Consider the following 18005-nt stretch of genomic DNA (forward strand, 5'->3'; position numbering starts at 1 on the left):
ACGTTTAGATGTAGAGCTTAGGGATATGGTTTAGTGGGGACTGCTAGCGTTAGGTCAGAAGTTGGACTTGATCTTGAGGTCTCTTCCAACCTAGAAATTCTGTGATTCTGTGAATATGTAGAAATAGTTTAATATTTAGAATATGTAGAAATAGTTAAAAACTTAGCAGAATAACTCTCCTCTCAGACAGTGAAAAAAGTCTGAACTTATATAGAAAGGACTTCTTCTGTAACTGCATCTGACTCACTGAGCAGCTATTCCACTCCAAATCCAGTCAGTGTTATCTACAGGATATTGGAAAAATTCACAGAGAAAAAGTCAGAAAATTTATAAGTGAAGGTATAGCGTTGGTCTATATGAAGAAAATATTTTACAGGCAGGTATATTGAAAAATGAAACATAGCAAACTTTTCCCTGATTATGTTTGCTTTTGAAAGAGCCTTTAAAGCATTTAAATCATGTTTTCTCAACAGTGTCCAGGGACTGAATCACATTTCAACATGTACATGAAATTTTCATTAATGCTATAGGTATAAGGAAACATCAGCAGAAGGTCTGGATGCAATCTAATAGTTGTTTGTTTTGTTTTGTTTTGTTTTGAAAAGTATCTCTATACATATTAAAATACTCCTGTGAATCCGTGATGTGCCAGCAGTAGTAAGATCCCATGAATAAGCCTGCATAAAATAGACCAAGAATCCTAGATTTCCTATGTATTTTAGAAAACAGCTGTGTAACACAGAACATATTTTTTGTACTTCACAAGACCACATTCAATAATAAAGTTTTTGCATCTCTATTTCATATTTATCTTTGGTTTTCAAATCACTTTACACATTTTTTGGCCAAGGTGAATTCAGCTTTGCATCATTCATGTAAGACATTTATCTACATTATGCAGATGAGCCAGCTGAAATATGACAGATCAAGATATGGTGCAGAATTGTGTTCATACTGAAACTGATACAACTATCCTAACGGATCTTTTTAAAACTAAGCTTTTGTCAAGGATATTGATATTATATCATGTAGGCAATGGAAAAATTTACATTTCAGATAATTTCTATGTAAATTTTTAATTAGTGAGTATTATTATTGTATCCTTTGTTCCCACATGTGATACAGAGCTGTTAATTTTATTTGCTCTGCAACCAGCCTGTTATCATGCACTGTGTTTACTGCCCTAATGCTTCATCATAATACAAAAGCATTAATCATTTTTCTGTAGTTCTAGGTAACAGTGTGTAACAGAGTCCTTAATCAAATTTCTTTCTCTTTAGAACGTGCTGTGGAGGTTTAAATTCTCTCAGCTCAAAGGCTCTTCAGATGATGGGAAAACAAAAGTAAAGCTGCTTTTTCAGAATCTAGACACAAAACAAATTGAGACAAAGGTAAGTGACATATTCCTTCTCAGTTTAGTAAGAAATGAAATGGAATTATCAATTTCATTTACTGCTGCACTTGCAAATGGTGAACTGCAAATCACAGTTTATCTTTTTTTCTCCTATTCTGTAGAAACTCCACAATAAATAAAGTGATATAACATCTATAAATTTATTGCAGTATTTGTACAAGTCTGTTACTGAGCTGTGTTTTGATGGTGTTTCACTATATCAGAAAGATGATTTCTTTAGTGCAGTTGTTTAGCCTACCTGTAATCATACAGTACCTTAAAATTGCTTTTGACAAGGATAAAGGAAAAATAAAACTATTTAATGACTAAATACATTTTAAGCTGCTGCATAGTAGACAAATTCAAGCAAATATGTTTAAGATATGCAGAAAATAAAATATTGTGTAACTTTTACTAGGAAATAACCTTAAAAGAGGCCAGGCACTTTCTGAAACCTATTGGTTCTACTGTGACTTAGGAGCTTTGCGGGATCTGGCATCAAGTTGTGGTGACAGCCAGTCACTACTATAGATGAGATACTGCTGGTGTCTGTTTCTGCTTCTGGCAATATGATATGGTTGTGAAACTTAGAATTCAGATTCCCAACTGAACTTCAGCAGTTTCTAATTCAGGGTTGTACTTTGAATTATCATTGTGAGGTGTAGCTGTAATGCCTGAATCTGGCCTCAGCTTCTCCTCTGTGATCCTAAGCTTCTTGCAGTTGTACACACAACTTAAGGGACTGGATGAAAATTGGAGAAATGGAATACTAAGGTAGAGATCATTGATGAATAAACAGAGTGAAGAATAATTCAATAAAACATAAATAAATGAAGACAGAATTATTCAATCATGACGTTCTGAAAGGAATGAGAACTTTGATTTGATATGACAAAGAAGAGGAAGGCAAGAGTGAGGTTCAGCTGGGATTTGGTGGACAAAAGTCAAAGAAAAATCAAAAAACAAACAAACGAACAACAAAACAAACAAACAAAAAAACAACCATGAAGATCTATGAAAGCTCTCAAATACTATTACCTGGAGTTATACTGATTAAAATGACCTATAAAGTGAAAATTTGCTGCAATGACCATATCACAAAGGTAGAACAGATAATATCTTTACCTATCCTTTAAGATTTTCTATTCTCATTAAGATTTCACATTAAATGGGACTGTGCTAGAACTATGCAGCCTCCCTGCTCCAGATACTTGGTTCATATATTTTCACAGAATCACAGAATCATCTAGGTTGGAAGAGACCACCAAGATCACTGAGTCCAACCTCTGACCTAACACTAACAAGTCCTCCACTAAACCATATCTCGAAGCTCTACATCTAAACATCTTTTAAAGACCTCCAGGGATGGTGATTCAACCACTTCCCTGGGCAGCCCGTTCCAATGCCTAACAGCCCTTTCAGTAAAGAAGTTCTTCCTAACATCCAACCTAAATCTCCCCTGGTGCAACTTAAGCCCATTCCCCCTCGTCCTGTCACCAGGCACGTGGGAGAACAGAACAACCCTCCCCTCGCTACAGCCTCCTTTAAGGTACCTGTAGAGTGCAATAAGGTCGCCCCTGAGCCTCCTCTTCTCCAGGCTGAACAAGCCCAGCTCCCTCAGCTGCTCTTTGTAGCACTTGTTCTCTAGACCCCTCACCAGCTTCGTCACCCTTCTCTGGACCCGCTCAAGCACCTCGATGTCCTTCTTGTAGCAAGGGGCCCAAAACTGAACGCAGTACTCGAGGTGCGGCTTCACCAGAGCTGAGTAAAGGGGGACAATCACTTCCCTAGCCCTGATGGCCACACTGTTTCTGATACAAGCCAGGATGCCGTTGGCTTTCTTGGCCACCTGAGCACACTGCTGGCTCATATTCAGCTGACTATCAACCAATACTCCCAGGTCCTTCTCTGCCAGGCAGCTTTCTAACCACTCATCTCCCAGCCTGTATCTCTGCTTGGGGTCAAGTATATGTCCCTACACTTCTAAATGGTATTATTTCTTAGACTTTGGAATTAGAGAGTAATCATGAAATAAGCATCTCTAATACCCATAGTACATACTGCAGTAACTGCCTCAGCTTAGTGTACTGAAAAAGCCAGATGTTGCTGTATGGTGAAATGCAGCCAATAATCAGGAATAGAAAATGTCATCAAATACTAGAAATTTCATTTCCACTACATGTGAAATAAAGCTTGATACAGATGACTTATGTTCACTTGGCAGTAATCAGTAGCATTAAGGTTGCAAAAAATTTTTCCAGATTACATTGAGTTCTATATGCTTATAAAATCTTTGGGAAAAAAAAATCACATTTGGAAATTCCATTTTTGCATCTTGGTTACTAGCTAGAGATGGTATTTTTTCTCCTACAAATTTTGAGCAAAGTGCTTCTTCCTGTGCACTTCAGTTTTATGTGAAGAACAATATATTTTTCCATTATTATTTTTTTTTTCAATTCAAAGGTACTAGTAAGTCCTAGATTCCTGTCAGTTGTATCTTCTTCAGGTCCTTCATATTCCCTACAACTTCCCCTTGTACTTTCCCATTTCAATACTTCTCTGTACTTACTCTTCCTTTAATACTTCCAATAATACCACTTCAAATCCTTGAAACCCCTGCAAAGTCAGCAGAATGCCTGATAATGGGAAAAAAGCAGTTGTTGCAGATAGTTTGCAGGTATGTGTCTATTAACTATTTAGACAACCCATATTCAGTAGGTGGCCAAGTGACCCCTACCCCAGTTGTTGGTCAGGGCAGGAAAGGACAGTGATCCTCCTGCCTTCACTTCAGCATGGGGTGGTGCCAGGACCTCCCAATGTGTCACATCAGCAACTTGTAACACAATTCTAGAAATTCAGCTCCTTTGAGGTATCCACCACTTCAACAAATGTGAAAATTGCACAAGTGTGTACCTATGTAATTTCGGCATGTTATTTGTTTAGGAAATCAGATATTTTTTTTTAAAGCTCTTAAAAAATCTGTTTGCAGCATAGCATGTAAATGTTTTTCTATGAAGGAGTAGCTTTGCAGCTGTTTTGAAAGGAGGGGGAGGAAGACTAGTTATGAAGTGTTCCTGGACCATGGCATTAATATATAGTTTATATGTCTGTGTGCTCTTCCTTGAATCAAAAGTTTGTAATTATTTGAGCTGCAGATGCCCTTTCATGTCCCTTTGGCAAGGGGCTCTTAAACCTCTTCAGCCAAATGGAACATATTCATTACACACAGATTCACAGAATGACTTAGGTTGGAAGGGAACTTAAAGATCATCTAATTCCAATCCCCCTGCCATAGGCAGAAACACCTTGCACTTGACCACGTTGCTCAGAACCTCTTCCAAGCCGGCCTTGAACACTTCCAGGGATGGGGCAACCACAGCTTCTGTGGGCAGCCTGTGCCAGTGCCTCACCACCCCGAGTGAAGAATTTCTTCCTTGTATCTAATCTAAATCTTCTGTCTTTAAAGCCATTACTCCTTGTACTATCACTACAATCCCTGACAAAGAGTTTCCCCCCAGCTTTCCTGTAGGTACTGGAAGGCTGCTACATTTTAGGTACTGGAAGGCTGCTGTAATGACTCCCTGGAACGTTCTCTTGTCTAGGCCAAATAACCCCAGTTCCATCAGCTGTTCTTTGTAGAAGTGCTCTAGCCCTCTGATCATCTTCATGCCCCCCCCCCCCCCCCCGCCCCGGACCTGCTCTAACAGATCTATGCCTTTCTTATGCTGTGGGCCCCAGAGGTGAATGCAGCGCTCCAGGTGGAGTCACAGAAGAGAAAGCAGAGGGGGAGAGTCACCTCCCTCGACCTGCTGGCCACACTTCTTTTGATGCAGCCCAGGATACGGTTGCCTTTCTGGGCGGCAAGCACACGTTAATGGCTTGTGTTGAGCTTCTTATCAACCAACACATCCCCAGGTCCTTCTCCTCTGGGCTGCTCTCAATCCATTTTCCACCCAGTCTGTATTTGTGCTTGGGATTGCCCCAGACTATATGTAGACCTTGCACTTTGCCTAAGAAGAAAAAGAATCTGTGAATATTTTAGTAGCGGGGAGAGCTGAAGTCATGAAAGCAAATAATAATTCATAGCTTACTGCGTAAACTGAGCAAATAGCAAACGAGAAGGGTACATTCTGTGCTTTTTTTGTTTGCTTCAGTTATCAAAAAAAAAAAAAAAGGAAAAAAATTACACCCCACATTACAAGATCAAGGGGTTATAAAGAAAAGCCAGAATATGGAGGGAAAATGGTTGGAGTATTTTTAAATAATAGTTTTCACACTAGGAGGCAGTGGAAGTTGTGTTTGAGAAGTCCAGGTAAATAAGTAAAATTACAGAAAGATAATTTTTTTTCTTTAAAGGACCAAGGGGAGATGTAGAAACATATAGACCAGTCAGCCTCAATTTGATAGTAGAAAAATACAACATTATTAAATAAACACAAAGATTATTGAATAAACAATTTGTAATTACATAATTATAGAGAAAATAACAGAATTGTAGGAAGCAAGGTAGATTTTTGAAATGAGATTCTGTTAAAGTTGCCTCATTTCCATTTTTTGACAGGATAACTGCTGTGGGAGGAAACAATAGTCATGATTTGTCTCGATTTTATTCAAATTTTATGTGATATTCTCATAAGTAATTTTGGTAAATAGAACCTAAGTTACCATAAAATCAATTGAGTAATTGAAAAAGCAATTTAAAAAGTAGGTTTCATCAGTTGCTTGAAAAAATAGAAGAATATAAAATACCCAAATTTTCCTGATCAAGAGTCACACTCCTTTAATTTCCTGTCTGGTGAAGGTTTGAAGCTGGAGCATGCTCAGCAAAAATAATATCTTGGCAAGTAAATTTTCCAGTTAACAAATTTGGATAGATTACACAGGAATAATAAAAAACAACCTCTGATGCAAATCTTGTCTTCCTGCCAAATTTTAAAGTCTTAGGAATTTTGCCTAAAGTTTTCTTTTGAAGAGTAATTTTGTTGCTGGCACAGTAAATATCGGCGAAAACATTTTATATTTGGCAAAGTTGTATATAACTTACGTACCTGAACACATGGTCCAGTACAGACAAAGTTCCAAGTAATGTCAATAACGTTAGATATTCTGAGTCTACATGGCAAGTACACTTGCTTTAAAAAAAAAAAAAAAAAAAAGAGTTACTAATATTTCTAAGATTGTATTCATGTTTTAACTCTAGCTACCTGGAAGATAAGATCTTTTTTTTTTTTTCCAGGCATATTTTAATTGAGCCATATAAGCATTTTTTTCTCATCTTGTTTTGTTTCTATCCTCTGTTGAAAAGAAAAATGGAATTATATTTTAGCAATTCATTCAAACTGAGAAAGGAAAGAGACCTTATTTATCTTTCTTCACTACATTTCCTCTTTTACCAACTTGGTCACAAATATTTAATTGAAGAAAGAATACAAAAATAAATCATATTTTCACTAGTCTGTTGTGAGCCATATTCAAGCATTCAAGTAAATGTTGCTTTTCTCATGCACTTCCTGTCTGTTATGCATATAGCGTAAGAACCCTGCATATTTATCAGAGTGCATACAGTATTTTTTCTTCACTGACTTCAAGCCTCAACATAGTTGTACAAGAGCACACTCTGATATGCTTTTGCAATTAGACTGTGCAGCACAGTTTGCAACAAATCCTTTTTTATTTAAAACAGGAGAATTTCAGAAGAGTGATCAAGGACAAGTCAGCAACTGTGCTTCTGTCTTTAGATTTACTATATGCACCTGAGAGGAAATGTATTCCACATTAGTTGAGAGATATGGAATATTAAAGAGAGTCCAAGTAAAGCTCTCTCTTTATAGCAACATTAATCTCTAGCATCAATAAACCATAATCTAGCACTCAAGCCCGTCTGTTTTTTTATTAATATGGGTCTTTTCTTGCTGAAGTCTGGTAGTTTACTACTGAACATCTTGAGAGCTTGAAAAACATTTGCAAGATTATGATGGATATCAGTTAAGACTTTACCCATTTGACAGTATTGGACAGTCTGATTGCTGTTGGAAATTAATTTTAATATTTTCTGGAAGGGGTGAATTTAGTTGCCTGCTCCTAGACAAGCATCTTCAGAACAACTTTTCAGATGCCTTTCTTATGCATTAGTAAAGTTTGCATCTGCCAATGCCACATTTAAACGTATTCCAGATTTGACAGTAGACAGTGGCAGTCGGAATCAGTGAAGCTGACACTGAAAAGTCATCTGATTCTTCTTGGTCCCTGTAGAACACTTAAAAAACTTAAGTACGATTCATAGATAGAGTTGCAATTTATCTGGCATTGATTTTTGGCACCATGGATCTAGTTCTTATGCTTACAAGGTAAGAGCACCATTTTAATTTGCATGTGTGTGTGTGTAAATAATAGTCACAAATATTCACAAAGAGTTTTAAATAAAAATTTACAGCTGAGCAAGCTTTCATACCTCATTCCATAGCCAAAAATTTATTTTTGCCTGTTTATAACAGTTTTAAGCTGCACAGTACTAACACATTTGTTCTTTTCAACCATTATATGGCAACCAAGCTGTGGTATACTTTCTAAAATTTAGAAATGAATTTAGAATTTCTTGTTCTGTTTTGACTCCCATGAGGACTACAGTTTAAACCTAGATATTATTTGTTTTTGTTGTTGTTGTTGTTTTTGTTTTTGTTTTGTTTTGTTTTACTTTCCAAAAAAAAGAATGGTTAGCATTTCAATCAAAAAGAATGAAATAACATGCTGAAGAATGCAGTGGTAACAGTTGTACTCATGTCAACAATTAATAAACACTAAGACTCACCAATGTCCTTAAAGAAGTCATGAAATGCACAGGTGCAGAAAATGTAGACGCTGACAGATAGAGCCTTTACACAATACAGGCTCATATCTTGTTCAAATAGTGATTCAACATCTCTCAGAAGTAATCAATAAACTTAAGTGTGTGTGTGTTAGTGGTGCAACAGGCCTGTTAAAGTCTTTATGATATATCATATATCCAACTGTTATAGGTGGGTGGGCAAAGCAAAAACATACATTTTTCTTACTTGGCTGTGCACGTACAATGATCAAGGTCAGTGCAGTGTGCACATATTTTATATTCTCAGTACCAGCAGGCAGTTTTGTAGTCTTGTCTTCCCACTGCTTTAATCCAATCTTTTATGCTCTTCCTTGCTTGCTGTCTTCCTTCTAGTGCCTTTGCTGTACTTAACTGCTTATTAGGATGCATATAGAAAACTGAAATAGCCTTGATTATTGAAATATTAGACATGCAGAGATTCTTCTAAATACACATAAAATAGACAATTGTAATTAAGGGAAAAAAAAACAAAAACAAAAACACAATACAGCAGTCACAGATGAGGCAAGCAAGCAGATAGGTGGAGTTAGATGATGCAGGGCAGATAACTCAGTTATCTGCCTGGCTGGGTATGTTACTTTAAAAAATAGAGATTGGAGTGATTCTTTTCTTAGAAAGAAGTATCATTGGTGTTATTTTCTACAAAAACAAAACAAAAAACAAAACAAAACAAAACTAAAAATCACATTACATTCTAAACCTGAAAAAGAAAAATTTGCACCCTATAAACCATACTCCAGATGGTCACTTGTTAGCAGACGTTGTCTCCATGTCCTCTGACAATGCAGTATCTACATTTCCCCTGTCCCTCATGCCATCCCTATCTTTCACCAAATCCATATTTCCAAATTAAACCCCTAATCCTCTTCCCCTTTCCCTGTTGTAATCTTCATCCAAGAATATATTCACCACCAGAACACCAGTTCTCTGATCTAACTCCATCCTCAAATTGGGGCACAGGCCTGTACCCCAACATCTGTTCTGGATATACACGACTGCCCCTTGCTAGACAGCTTCAAGGTTGTGAAGGCATCAAGTGTCTCTCAGGGACAAAGCACCACATCCCCACCCTCATTTATGTCCTACTTTGTCAAATACTCTTGTGATTAATTGGATTTCTCAGGCCTCAGGGTGAACATTACTTCTCTGATGACCATATCTAACACAGTCTATCGCAGTTGACCATATCAGAGCCCTGCAACAGAATACTTTCAGAGTTCTTCTTCTCTCTTCGTATGATCTCACCCTAATAGAAAACAATATAAAATAGTGAAGATGTTAGAGAACATAAGGGAAGTGAGCTAACTGTTAAATTACATGTATAAAGCTCCTATGCTACCTGTTTGGCTACCTTGTTCTATAACAATTTCCAAAAACAGTACCGCTCTTAAAAGTAATCCCTCTGAGGGACCTGCAGCGTTATCTGGAGAAAACAGAGTGCTGTCTTCACTTAAAACACAGGTTTGGCAATGCTTTTCCTCTTTCAACTGCATGTAAATTATATTATATAGAAATAAGATCATATTGTAAGTATCCAAAAGATTAATTTTAACAGATTAGACAAAATTCTGAGGTACATGGGAGGAACTGCCGCAGTTTGGTCTGTACTCTGATAGAATCAATGAGCACTGTCCGGTAGGGGAATTGGATTGACTCCCACTGATGACACATTCCTATCTCTCCTCTTTTCTTATCCAAAAACTCTTCACATAATATTGTTAGAGCAGTCTGAAATCCTGCCTACAGTCTGTGTTAGCTATCTCTAATTGTTTTTCTTGATAAATATGTACAGCTTAGAAGTGAATATATTTGCAGAAAGGAAATGAAAAGCTTTGTAAAAGGCTCTGAGCTCTTTTAGCTTCAGACACTCAATATGTTGAATGTCATAATGAATCAGTCAGAACCTAAGGTGAAATTGTTGGATGAGTTCCGTTAATTTTGGAGCAAATCTAAGACTAATGTGAGTGCTTTTGTATTTTATTATTTATTGTTTTTAAATATTATAATTCAAAAGATTTAAACTTTGACTTAAGCTGAGAACATATACATTATTCTATAGTATTTTATACAGAGTAGCATTTATTAAAAGTCCTGTGTGTATGCTAGATTTTAGTTGTGTAAAACTTAATACAAAGGGAGTTAAATAATGGCACTACTTTTTTTCTGAATGTTTACATTAATTTTATATTGTTTATGATAGACATATATTGTCAATAAAATACAAATAAAATAACAATAAAATGTTTTAAGAAACGTTTCCTTATGACCATATCTATCAATCAAAATAGAAGTGGTTTCTTTATGCCTCCAAAAAATCAGAATAAAGATTACATGGTCTAAATTGCTCAAAGGATTTTAACCAACACTTACGCTTCATTTTTCTTCTGCAATGAGATCTAATGTTGAGTATGAGGCCCAAATGAATACTTCAGCAACTGAATGCCAATTATTACACATTACTGAAGTGCTTGGTTTGATATTAGTTCTCAAGAGATTTTTCTTCTTTTAGGGCAATTATTTCTTAACCTATTAACTAGCAAGTACACAAAAACAGAAGTTTAAGAGAGTTTTGCTACTTCCCTTGATGTTATCTTATTTTTTTTATTATTATTTAACTAGATATGAATCATAATAAATTGCACAGCCTGTTCATTGGTTGTGTTGGCTTATGCCTCTATTGTTTTCATAAGATTATAGGGTGTTTTGTGTTTGTTATTATTTAGAATCTTGGAAGTGTCCAAGATTTCCATATAAATGGAAATTTATGGAAATCTACTTTCCAAGTGTCCATAATTTCCATATAATTTCCATTTAATTTAATTTCAGTTTAATTTCCATTAAGTACAGGGGGGTCCATAGTTGTTTAACACAATTAAGAGAACTTCTATAATTGACAGATTGTTTTACTCCAGTTAAGGTATATTTATCTGCTCACACAGAAGCAACCAAGTGCAGCATTTAAAGGCGTAAGGGTTTATGAACTTTTTTGCAATTAGATGTTGCAGGTAGCAACATTTTCCAGAATACATTTTGATAAACTTGTGCTGGTTGACTAGAGATTGGAAGTAGTGGGAAGTCACCTAGCAGTTTGCATTGCGTTTCAAATCCATTGAATTATACACTCAGAAAGCAGAATTTTGTAGTAAAGAGCAATGAAAGATGAATAACAGCACACCTCCCTAAACCTTGATTTAATCAAGATGCAATGTTTAAGATTCCTTAATTTTTGTCACGCATCTCTAATTTATTCTCCTTTGTTAGCTGCTTTCAGATAAAAGAATATCTGACTTTTATTGCAATATTTCTTTAAAATCTACTCATAAAAACTAAAATGTTCTCCCATTGCATGGAAGGAAAATAAGCAAGGAAATATTGCAGAGGCACATTGTATAAGAGATCCAATTATAGTAATCTGTTTATAATGGCTTATTAATTCAAATGAAAAATGGCCTGTGCATAGTGTCTGAATTCACCTATTTTTACTTTAAAAGCTGTAGGAAAACTTCAAAAATTTTTGAAGGGATAGGGGAGTCATTTCATTTATGTTAACAAATTCTCAAAGCTATAGAATTACAAAATTCTTGTGGTTCAAGATTCTGGAAAGTTAAAATTTATTTGTCTGGTAATGAACCACTAAACACAAATTATTATATACATCCAAATACCTCTGCTTACATATTCTGTGTAGGATTTAGGGGATGAAAGCATTGTTCTCCCAGGCTTATGTGTGCACTGAGAGAATAATCTCTGAGTGCTTGCTTCCAAAACGTACTCTGTCCAAAGGTTACTGTGTCTGAGGAGGACTTTTCTGTAGCTTTCTTGGATGTTTCATTGAGCATGAAGGCATTTGTAAGGCCTTTATAGTGCAAAAGGCACTTGTAAGGCCATGATACCATGGGTAACATGGTGTTATGAGCATATCCTGGAAGCATGCTGAATATGATCCCATTACTCTTGTTGTACGGTAATATTGCTTATTGCCACAATATGCTGGCAAAGTAAACAGTAAAAGAAGATTACATTTGTCTGAGAATAATAGATTTGTTTAGTGGAAAATAAAATCCCTGAGACAATAAACTATATGTGCCTGAGCCTGTAAGGAAACAGTGCACAATTGTTTGAAAAAATATATATACTCATCTTCATCATGAACTAGAGTCTTCAAATATTGAAAGTCTGTTGCCACCTTCTTCTTCCACCTTTTTATTTTTCATGTGTCTGATCCTGTTTGCTTCATAATTCCACCAGAATCCCTGGCTATTTCCTGAATGAAACAGTAAAAAGGCAAATATCAACTTTGTTTTATTCTGCAGAATGTGAGGTAGAATAAGAGTCTACAATTTGTGTTCTCCTGCTTGTAGCCTAGTCAGTATTGAAAAATAAACAATGAACCTCTATTTTTGATCATTTTATTTAAAAAAAAAAAAAAAAAAGTTGGTTTGTTTGTTGTTTAAATAATTTGAAATCCCCAATGAGTTAATTTCATTCAGGCTCTTGGAGACCACATTTGTCCTATGAAAACTCTTATTAGCATTTGTCTTAGAGGGAAATCAAGCAGTTTTTCCTGTATTTAGATTGAACATTGTGTCCTGTATCACACCAGACTATTTATTTGCTTTATTTATTTATTTATTTATTTATTTATTTATTATTTACTTAAAACATCCGGATTGGTTTTATTTCTACTGAGCCAAGTACAACTGTTTTTTAAAAACAAAGTATAGTACACTTAAACTGGGGAATCTACCAAGCAGAAGCAAAGAAATATGGCTAAACTAAATCACATATTTTATGTGAACATAGTTAGTCTGGCTTATGAATCTTGCCAAATGCTTACAGGTTGCTTTCCCGTAATGAAATCACAGTATTACTTGTTGTGTATCAGCACCTGAGTTAGTCATTATCTGCCTTCTGTGGAGATGTACAAAATGACCTCGTATTCTGGTAATACTTTACTGCCACAGAAGAGGAGACAGTATGATTACGATCATATAACAAAGAGACATAAAATATTTATTAAAAATAATAAAGGTATCTATCACTATGGCTGTTACTTACTTAACAGTATGTTCATACACCAAATGTTCATATACCAGATGTTTACAAGGACACCTGTCCCGTTATCTTTAGCTTCTGAAGGAATCGACTACCTCAAAATAAAAAGTCAGTAAAATAAAGATGTTGAAAAGGAGAATAAAGAAGAAGGTATATAAAAGTTATATATTTCAGGGAAGTGCTTAATCACAACAATATTGGAAGTAGGGTAGTAAGGAATACTGGAAAAATAAAAATTCCATGATGAAAAAATAAATCTCTCAAAATCTCTCAAATGCCAAACATTTTACAATGAACACTGCACATCTGGACAAGCAGAAAAACAGTTTCTGACTACCTGTAGTATTTTTTTAAAATATTGTAGTACAGACAGATGAGATTCATCATAGTGGTCCATTTTCTGGTATATTCTTGTTAACTCCTTTGGTTCCTTGAACACTCAAAGGTGTTGCAGAAGTGTGGTTAATGCAGGTGTCTTCAGAATGTCCTCTTTAGCAAGGTTGGGCAGATCCTGAAGCTATTACTCATGTAAGTAACTCTTCATTCTCAGGAGTACTTCCAGTAGTTTCAGTTAGGAGGTCCCTGAGTATGGACAGTGCCTGCGGTGGGCTGTCCCCCCCCAGCAGCTGACCACCCATTCAGCTACCTGCCCCACCATCAGTGGGAGGGAAGAGCAGAAATGAGCACATTTGTGGGTCAGAAGTAATAATAATAATAATAATCGTCATCATCATCATCATCTGCAATATATCTTGCAAAATTTAACTTAAATTAAGACATTTAATTACTGGTTCAGGTGCTGGGAAAGAAAGATCACATTTAAACACTTAGGAAAAACACCTTTCATCCCTTTTCCCCAGTTCAGAGACCTCTGCTCCCAGTTTCCCCCCATCTTTGCTATAAGATATACTCAGGCCTTCTGGTGAGGTGGCACATGAAGTTGGGGTTAAGATGCAATGGTTTCTTTCTGACACTTCTCGATTCTCATTTTATTCCTTTGTTGCTCCTTCCTTCCTACTCATTTCCTCTGCTCCAACACGGGTCCCCAATGGGCTGCAGTCTTTTTGAGGGTGTTTACCATGGAGCACTTTCTGCTGCACTGTCCCACTTTCTGCTGCATTGTCCTTGTTGCTTTTTTTTTTTTTTTTTTTTTTTTTTAATTTGCTGCCCTTTCTTAAGTGTATTTTTAATCACCACCATCTTGAGTGCTGGGCCTGGCCGTGCCCTGCAGTGGGGCCTTTGGAGTCAGCTGGAACCACCTGTGTCCGGCATGGGGCATCCCCAGCCTCTCATAGAATCACAAAATCATCAAGGTTTGAAAAGACCTCCAAGATCATTTGGTCCAACCTCTACCACCAATATTAGCCACTAAACTATGTCCCTAAGTACCAGGTCCAACCTTTCCTTAAACACCCCCAGGGACGGTGACTCCACCACCTCCTTGGGCAACCTGTTCCAATGTCTGACCGCTCTTTCTGAGAAGAAATATCTCCTCTCCTAATTTCCAACCTAAACCTTTCCTGGAACAACTTGCTCTCCTTACAGAGGCTGCCTATGCAGTCTTCCCACTACCAAAAATTTGCCAGCAATGGCCAATACAAAGTTGCCTTTGATAGCAAAATGGTTTCCTGAACAGGAATACATTCCAAATGTTCTGTCTAAGGCAATTATGTTTAGGAGATACTGTAAAATACTGTAATAGGAAAATCAGAAGTTCAGTGCTTTAATTTTCATTTAAAAATAAGCAGATAGGTTATTCCCTGATAAGCTACTATGTAACCAGTACCTTTAAATGCATATCCTGTTGAAATCAAATGTGTTCTCCCCAAACCAAAAACTATACCCAGTGTCCAGCTGCAGATTTTACAAAGAGTAACATCATATAAATTTAACATGCTTTTTATACTATATTTTTTGTTATTATGTTAGAATATCGGTCCATTTCTGTCTGTTGAGATTGGGAAAGAGAAATGTTGTCCATTGTGCACAGGTGAAATATTTTATAAAAAGTCAAGGGAATCTGAGACCTGGTTAAGAGTATTTTTCTTGCTGAATTGGGGCATATGAATTTCAAATAGCCCTATTTTTATGTGCAAGCCGTGGTATGAGTTTATCTTTGCTTCCACCTGGCCTCTGTCCTTCTAGCTTCCTTCCTTTAGAGGCTGCCAAGGTATGTGTCCTCATCAGCCTCCCCTGGCTGAGACTTGAAACCACATCATTCCCAAACACCTTTAACTTTTCAAATAATTTAAAACATGGGGTGATATTTAAATGTTCTTGCAAGTTGAATGCTTTCATTGCCTAAGCTGAGTGAAATGTAAACAATGAAGCAGCAGAGGGTGAAAATTAAATTGACATACTGCACTTCCAGTGAATGAGGTATGGATATCCATCTTTTATTCTTAGCACTTTTAAATTTACAGTTCCCTTTAAAGGTTCAAATTTTCATTTAAAGTCCATTGCCGTTTGCTGATTAGTCTTTTCTGTATTTATGTAAAAAATTTATAGACCTGAATATGAAATCATGTTTTCTCTCTTTTTTCTCTTGCTTCCTCTTTCAGGAACTTGAATTTCAGGATTTGACGGCAGTATTACACTGTATTCACTCCTTCATAGCAGCAAAAGTGGCATCTGTGGATCCAGTATTCATAGACAGCCAGAGCATTGCAAGAAAATATATGTACAGTAACTGATATAAGATTATATGTAGTGATTATGGAAAATAAATTATTTTCTTAAAGAAAGTAGTTATTTCATGCACAATATTGCAACTTTGTGATTTTCTAAGAAGTCTGTAGTTGTGTTATCTGTAATGTTAACAGTTTTCACAATCTGTTCAATATTTTGAATCTATGAGTTAACAAATATTAAGTCAAACTGAATCAGTTTGTTGTCTTCAGCATTAATGTAAAATTCTGAGCAAATATTCATTCAATAACATTTGTGGTGTCATTTTGACTTCTGTTCTTATGGTCACACATATCCCCCATATCAGATAAAAACATGGACTAACGTTTGAAAAGTGTGTGTCCAAAGATTGGCCTCTTAAGTGCATCTTGAAAATTGCTGCAGCCCTCACTGTAGAAAAAAAAAAAAAAAAAAAAAAAAACTAATTATTCTAGAAAACTGCAATAAGAATTGATCTTAAAACACAATGTACTCTATTTGAGACTGAGGAAAAGGCATAAGCACGCATTTGACATAACTATAAGCACCGACCTGTAGGGTTTTCTTATATATTATTGAAGTTTCCATGAATCAGTCATCTAATCATTCATAGATTGCCTTGACATTAGCCTCAGATGCGATGCTGTGCAGACATTCTTCAGTGACTTCTTTGCTTGGCAGAGGATGTTGTCAGTATGGTGATAGCTGGACATAAAGATTTTTCTAGCTCACTTAACTTTTTATTTTCCTTTACCTCTAATCCTGATTTACATACATGCTTAAATAGAAATGAAAAGAGTTTCTCCTTGCTAAGAAAATAATGCAGGTCTACTTTTAGCATATCCTTAACATTCCTTTTGAAATCACTTTTTTACTTGCACAGCTAATGAAAACATCCTGATACTGAAAAATTATAAAAGGAAGACATTTTAATCTTAGTGGTAAGTAATACCAAGTATTCCAGGCTTCTGTAATAGAAGTCTCATTTGTTCTTAAGTGCAGTTTTGAGTCAACATCAGGCAATATCTTTGTGTGTGTGTGGTTTTTTTTTTTTGTGTGTGTGTTTTTTTTATTTATTTATTTTGTTTTTGTTTTGCTTTGTTTTGTTTTTCCCTGAGAAATTAAAAAAAAAAAAGCACACAATCAAGAAATGAAGCAAGAAGAATATCATAAATATATACAATGAGTATGGATCAACATAATCAAAGCCCTGCCTATATTTTAGGAGCACAAGAAAATGTCTTGATAAAGTAAAAGCCTAAAATCACTGTATGCTAAGAAAAGAAGGTATGTACCTTTAAAAGATCTCAGATAAGGAGTCTTTACATAGCTTCAGTGCTCAAATTTAGTCAGAGAGGTTCCTCCTCTATCATAAGTCAGGTAGAGCAGATTGCAGTGGGCCTTAGGCACCTACTTTAAAGGGATGCTTATCTGTCCACTTAAACCTCATGCACAAATAAAGTGTCTGAAGTAGGTGATTTGATCCTACCATAACGATTGCCTACTGCAAAGTGGTATCTTGAGAGAAATTAATTTCAATGTTAGAGATGCTGGTAGCAATTCTAGTGCTGTTTACAGATCTAATGTTTGCAAGGAGGCATAATAGAAGAGCTAACTACTGTCAAAACACTATGTAGCAAAACTGAGAAATATTTTTATTGACTGTAAATATGTACTTATAATCATTATGATATTTTAAACAAATAGCATCCAAATTTTATATTACTTTTTTTTTCAAAGATGTATTTCTCAAACATGCTTTTATTGAAAATATTTCATATAACTTTCAGCTTTCCTTTTACTTTTCAGCTTTTTGTGTTTAATGAGATTTTAACATTCACAAATGATAGCTTATGATAGATACATGATATGATAGATACAATGATAGATACAGTCAATTCTCAGTTATTAGCATGAACAGTTATAGATGGCAGAGTGACTGTAGTTTGAAGAATGATGGAATTCTTCCTCTGTTTTACTGCTATTCCCTTACATGCAAAGTTCAGCACTAGGAAAAAGAAAAGG

At 35.8% G+C, this 18005-nt stretch overlaps 1 protein-coding gene across 1 annotated transcript in view; it reads left to right on the forward strand.

The window, feature by feature from the left end:
- Window positions 1–16006, forward strand: part of SNTG2 (syntrophin gamma 2) — a gene marked incomplete at both ends in the record, with an annotated part of 288908 nt that extends 272902 nt beyond the window's left edge. Inside the window, 2 exons of the mRNA XM_082758096.1 lie at window positions 1281–1391; window positions 15875–16006. Of these exons, the coding sequence (XP_082614222.1) occupies window positions 1281–1391; window positions 15875–16006 (243 nt within the window). The remainder of the gene's footprint in view (window positions 1–1280; window positions 1392–15874) is intronic.
- Between the last annotated feature and the right edge of the window lie 1999 nt (window positions 16007–18005).

The sequence above is a fragment of the Aythya marila genome, assembly GCF_965140915.1.
Source record: "Aythya marila genome assembly, chromosome: 3".
In the NCBI taxonomy this organism is placed as follows: Eukaryota; Metazoa; Chordata; class Aves; order Anseriformes; family Anatidae; genus Aythya; species Aythya marila.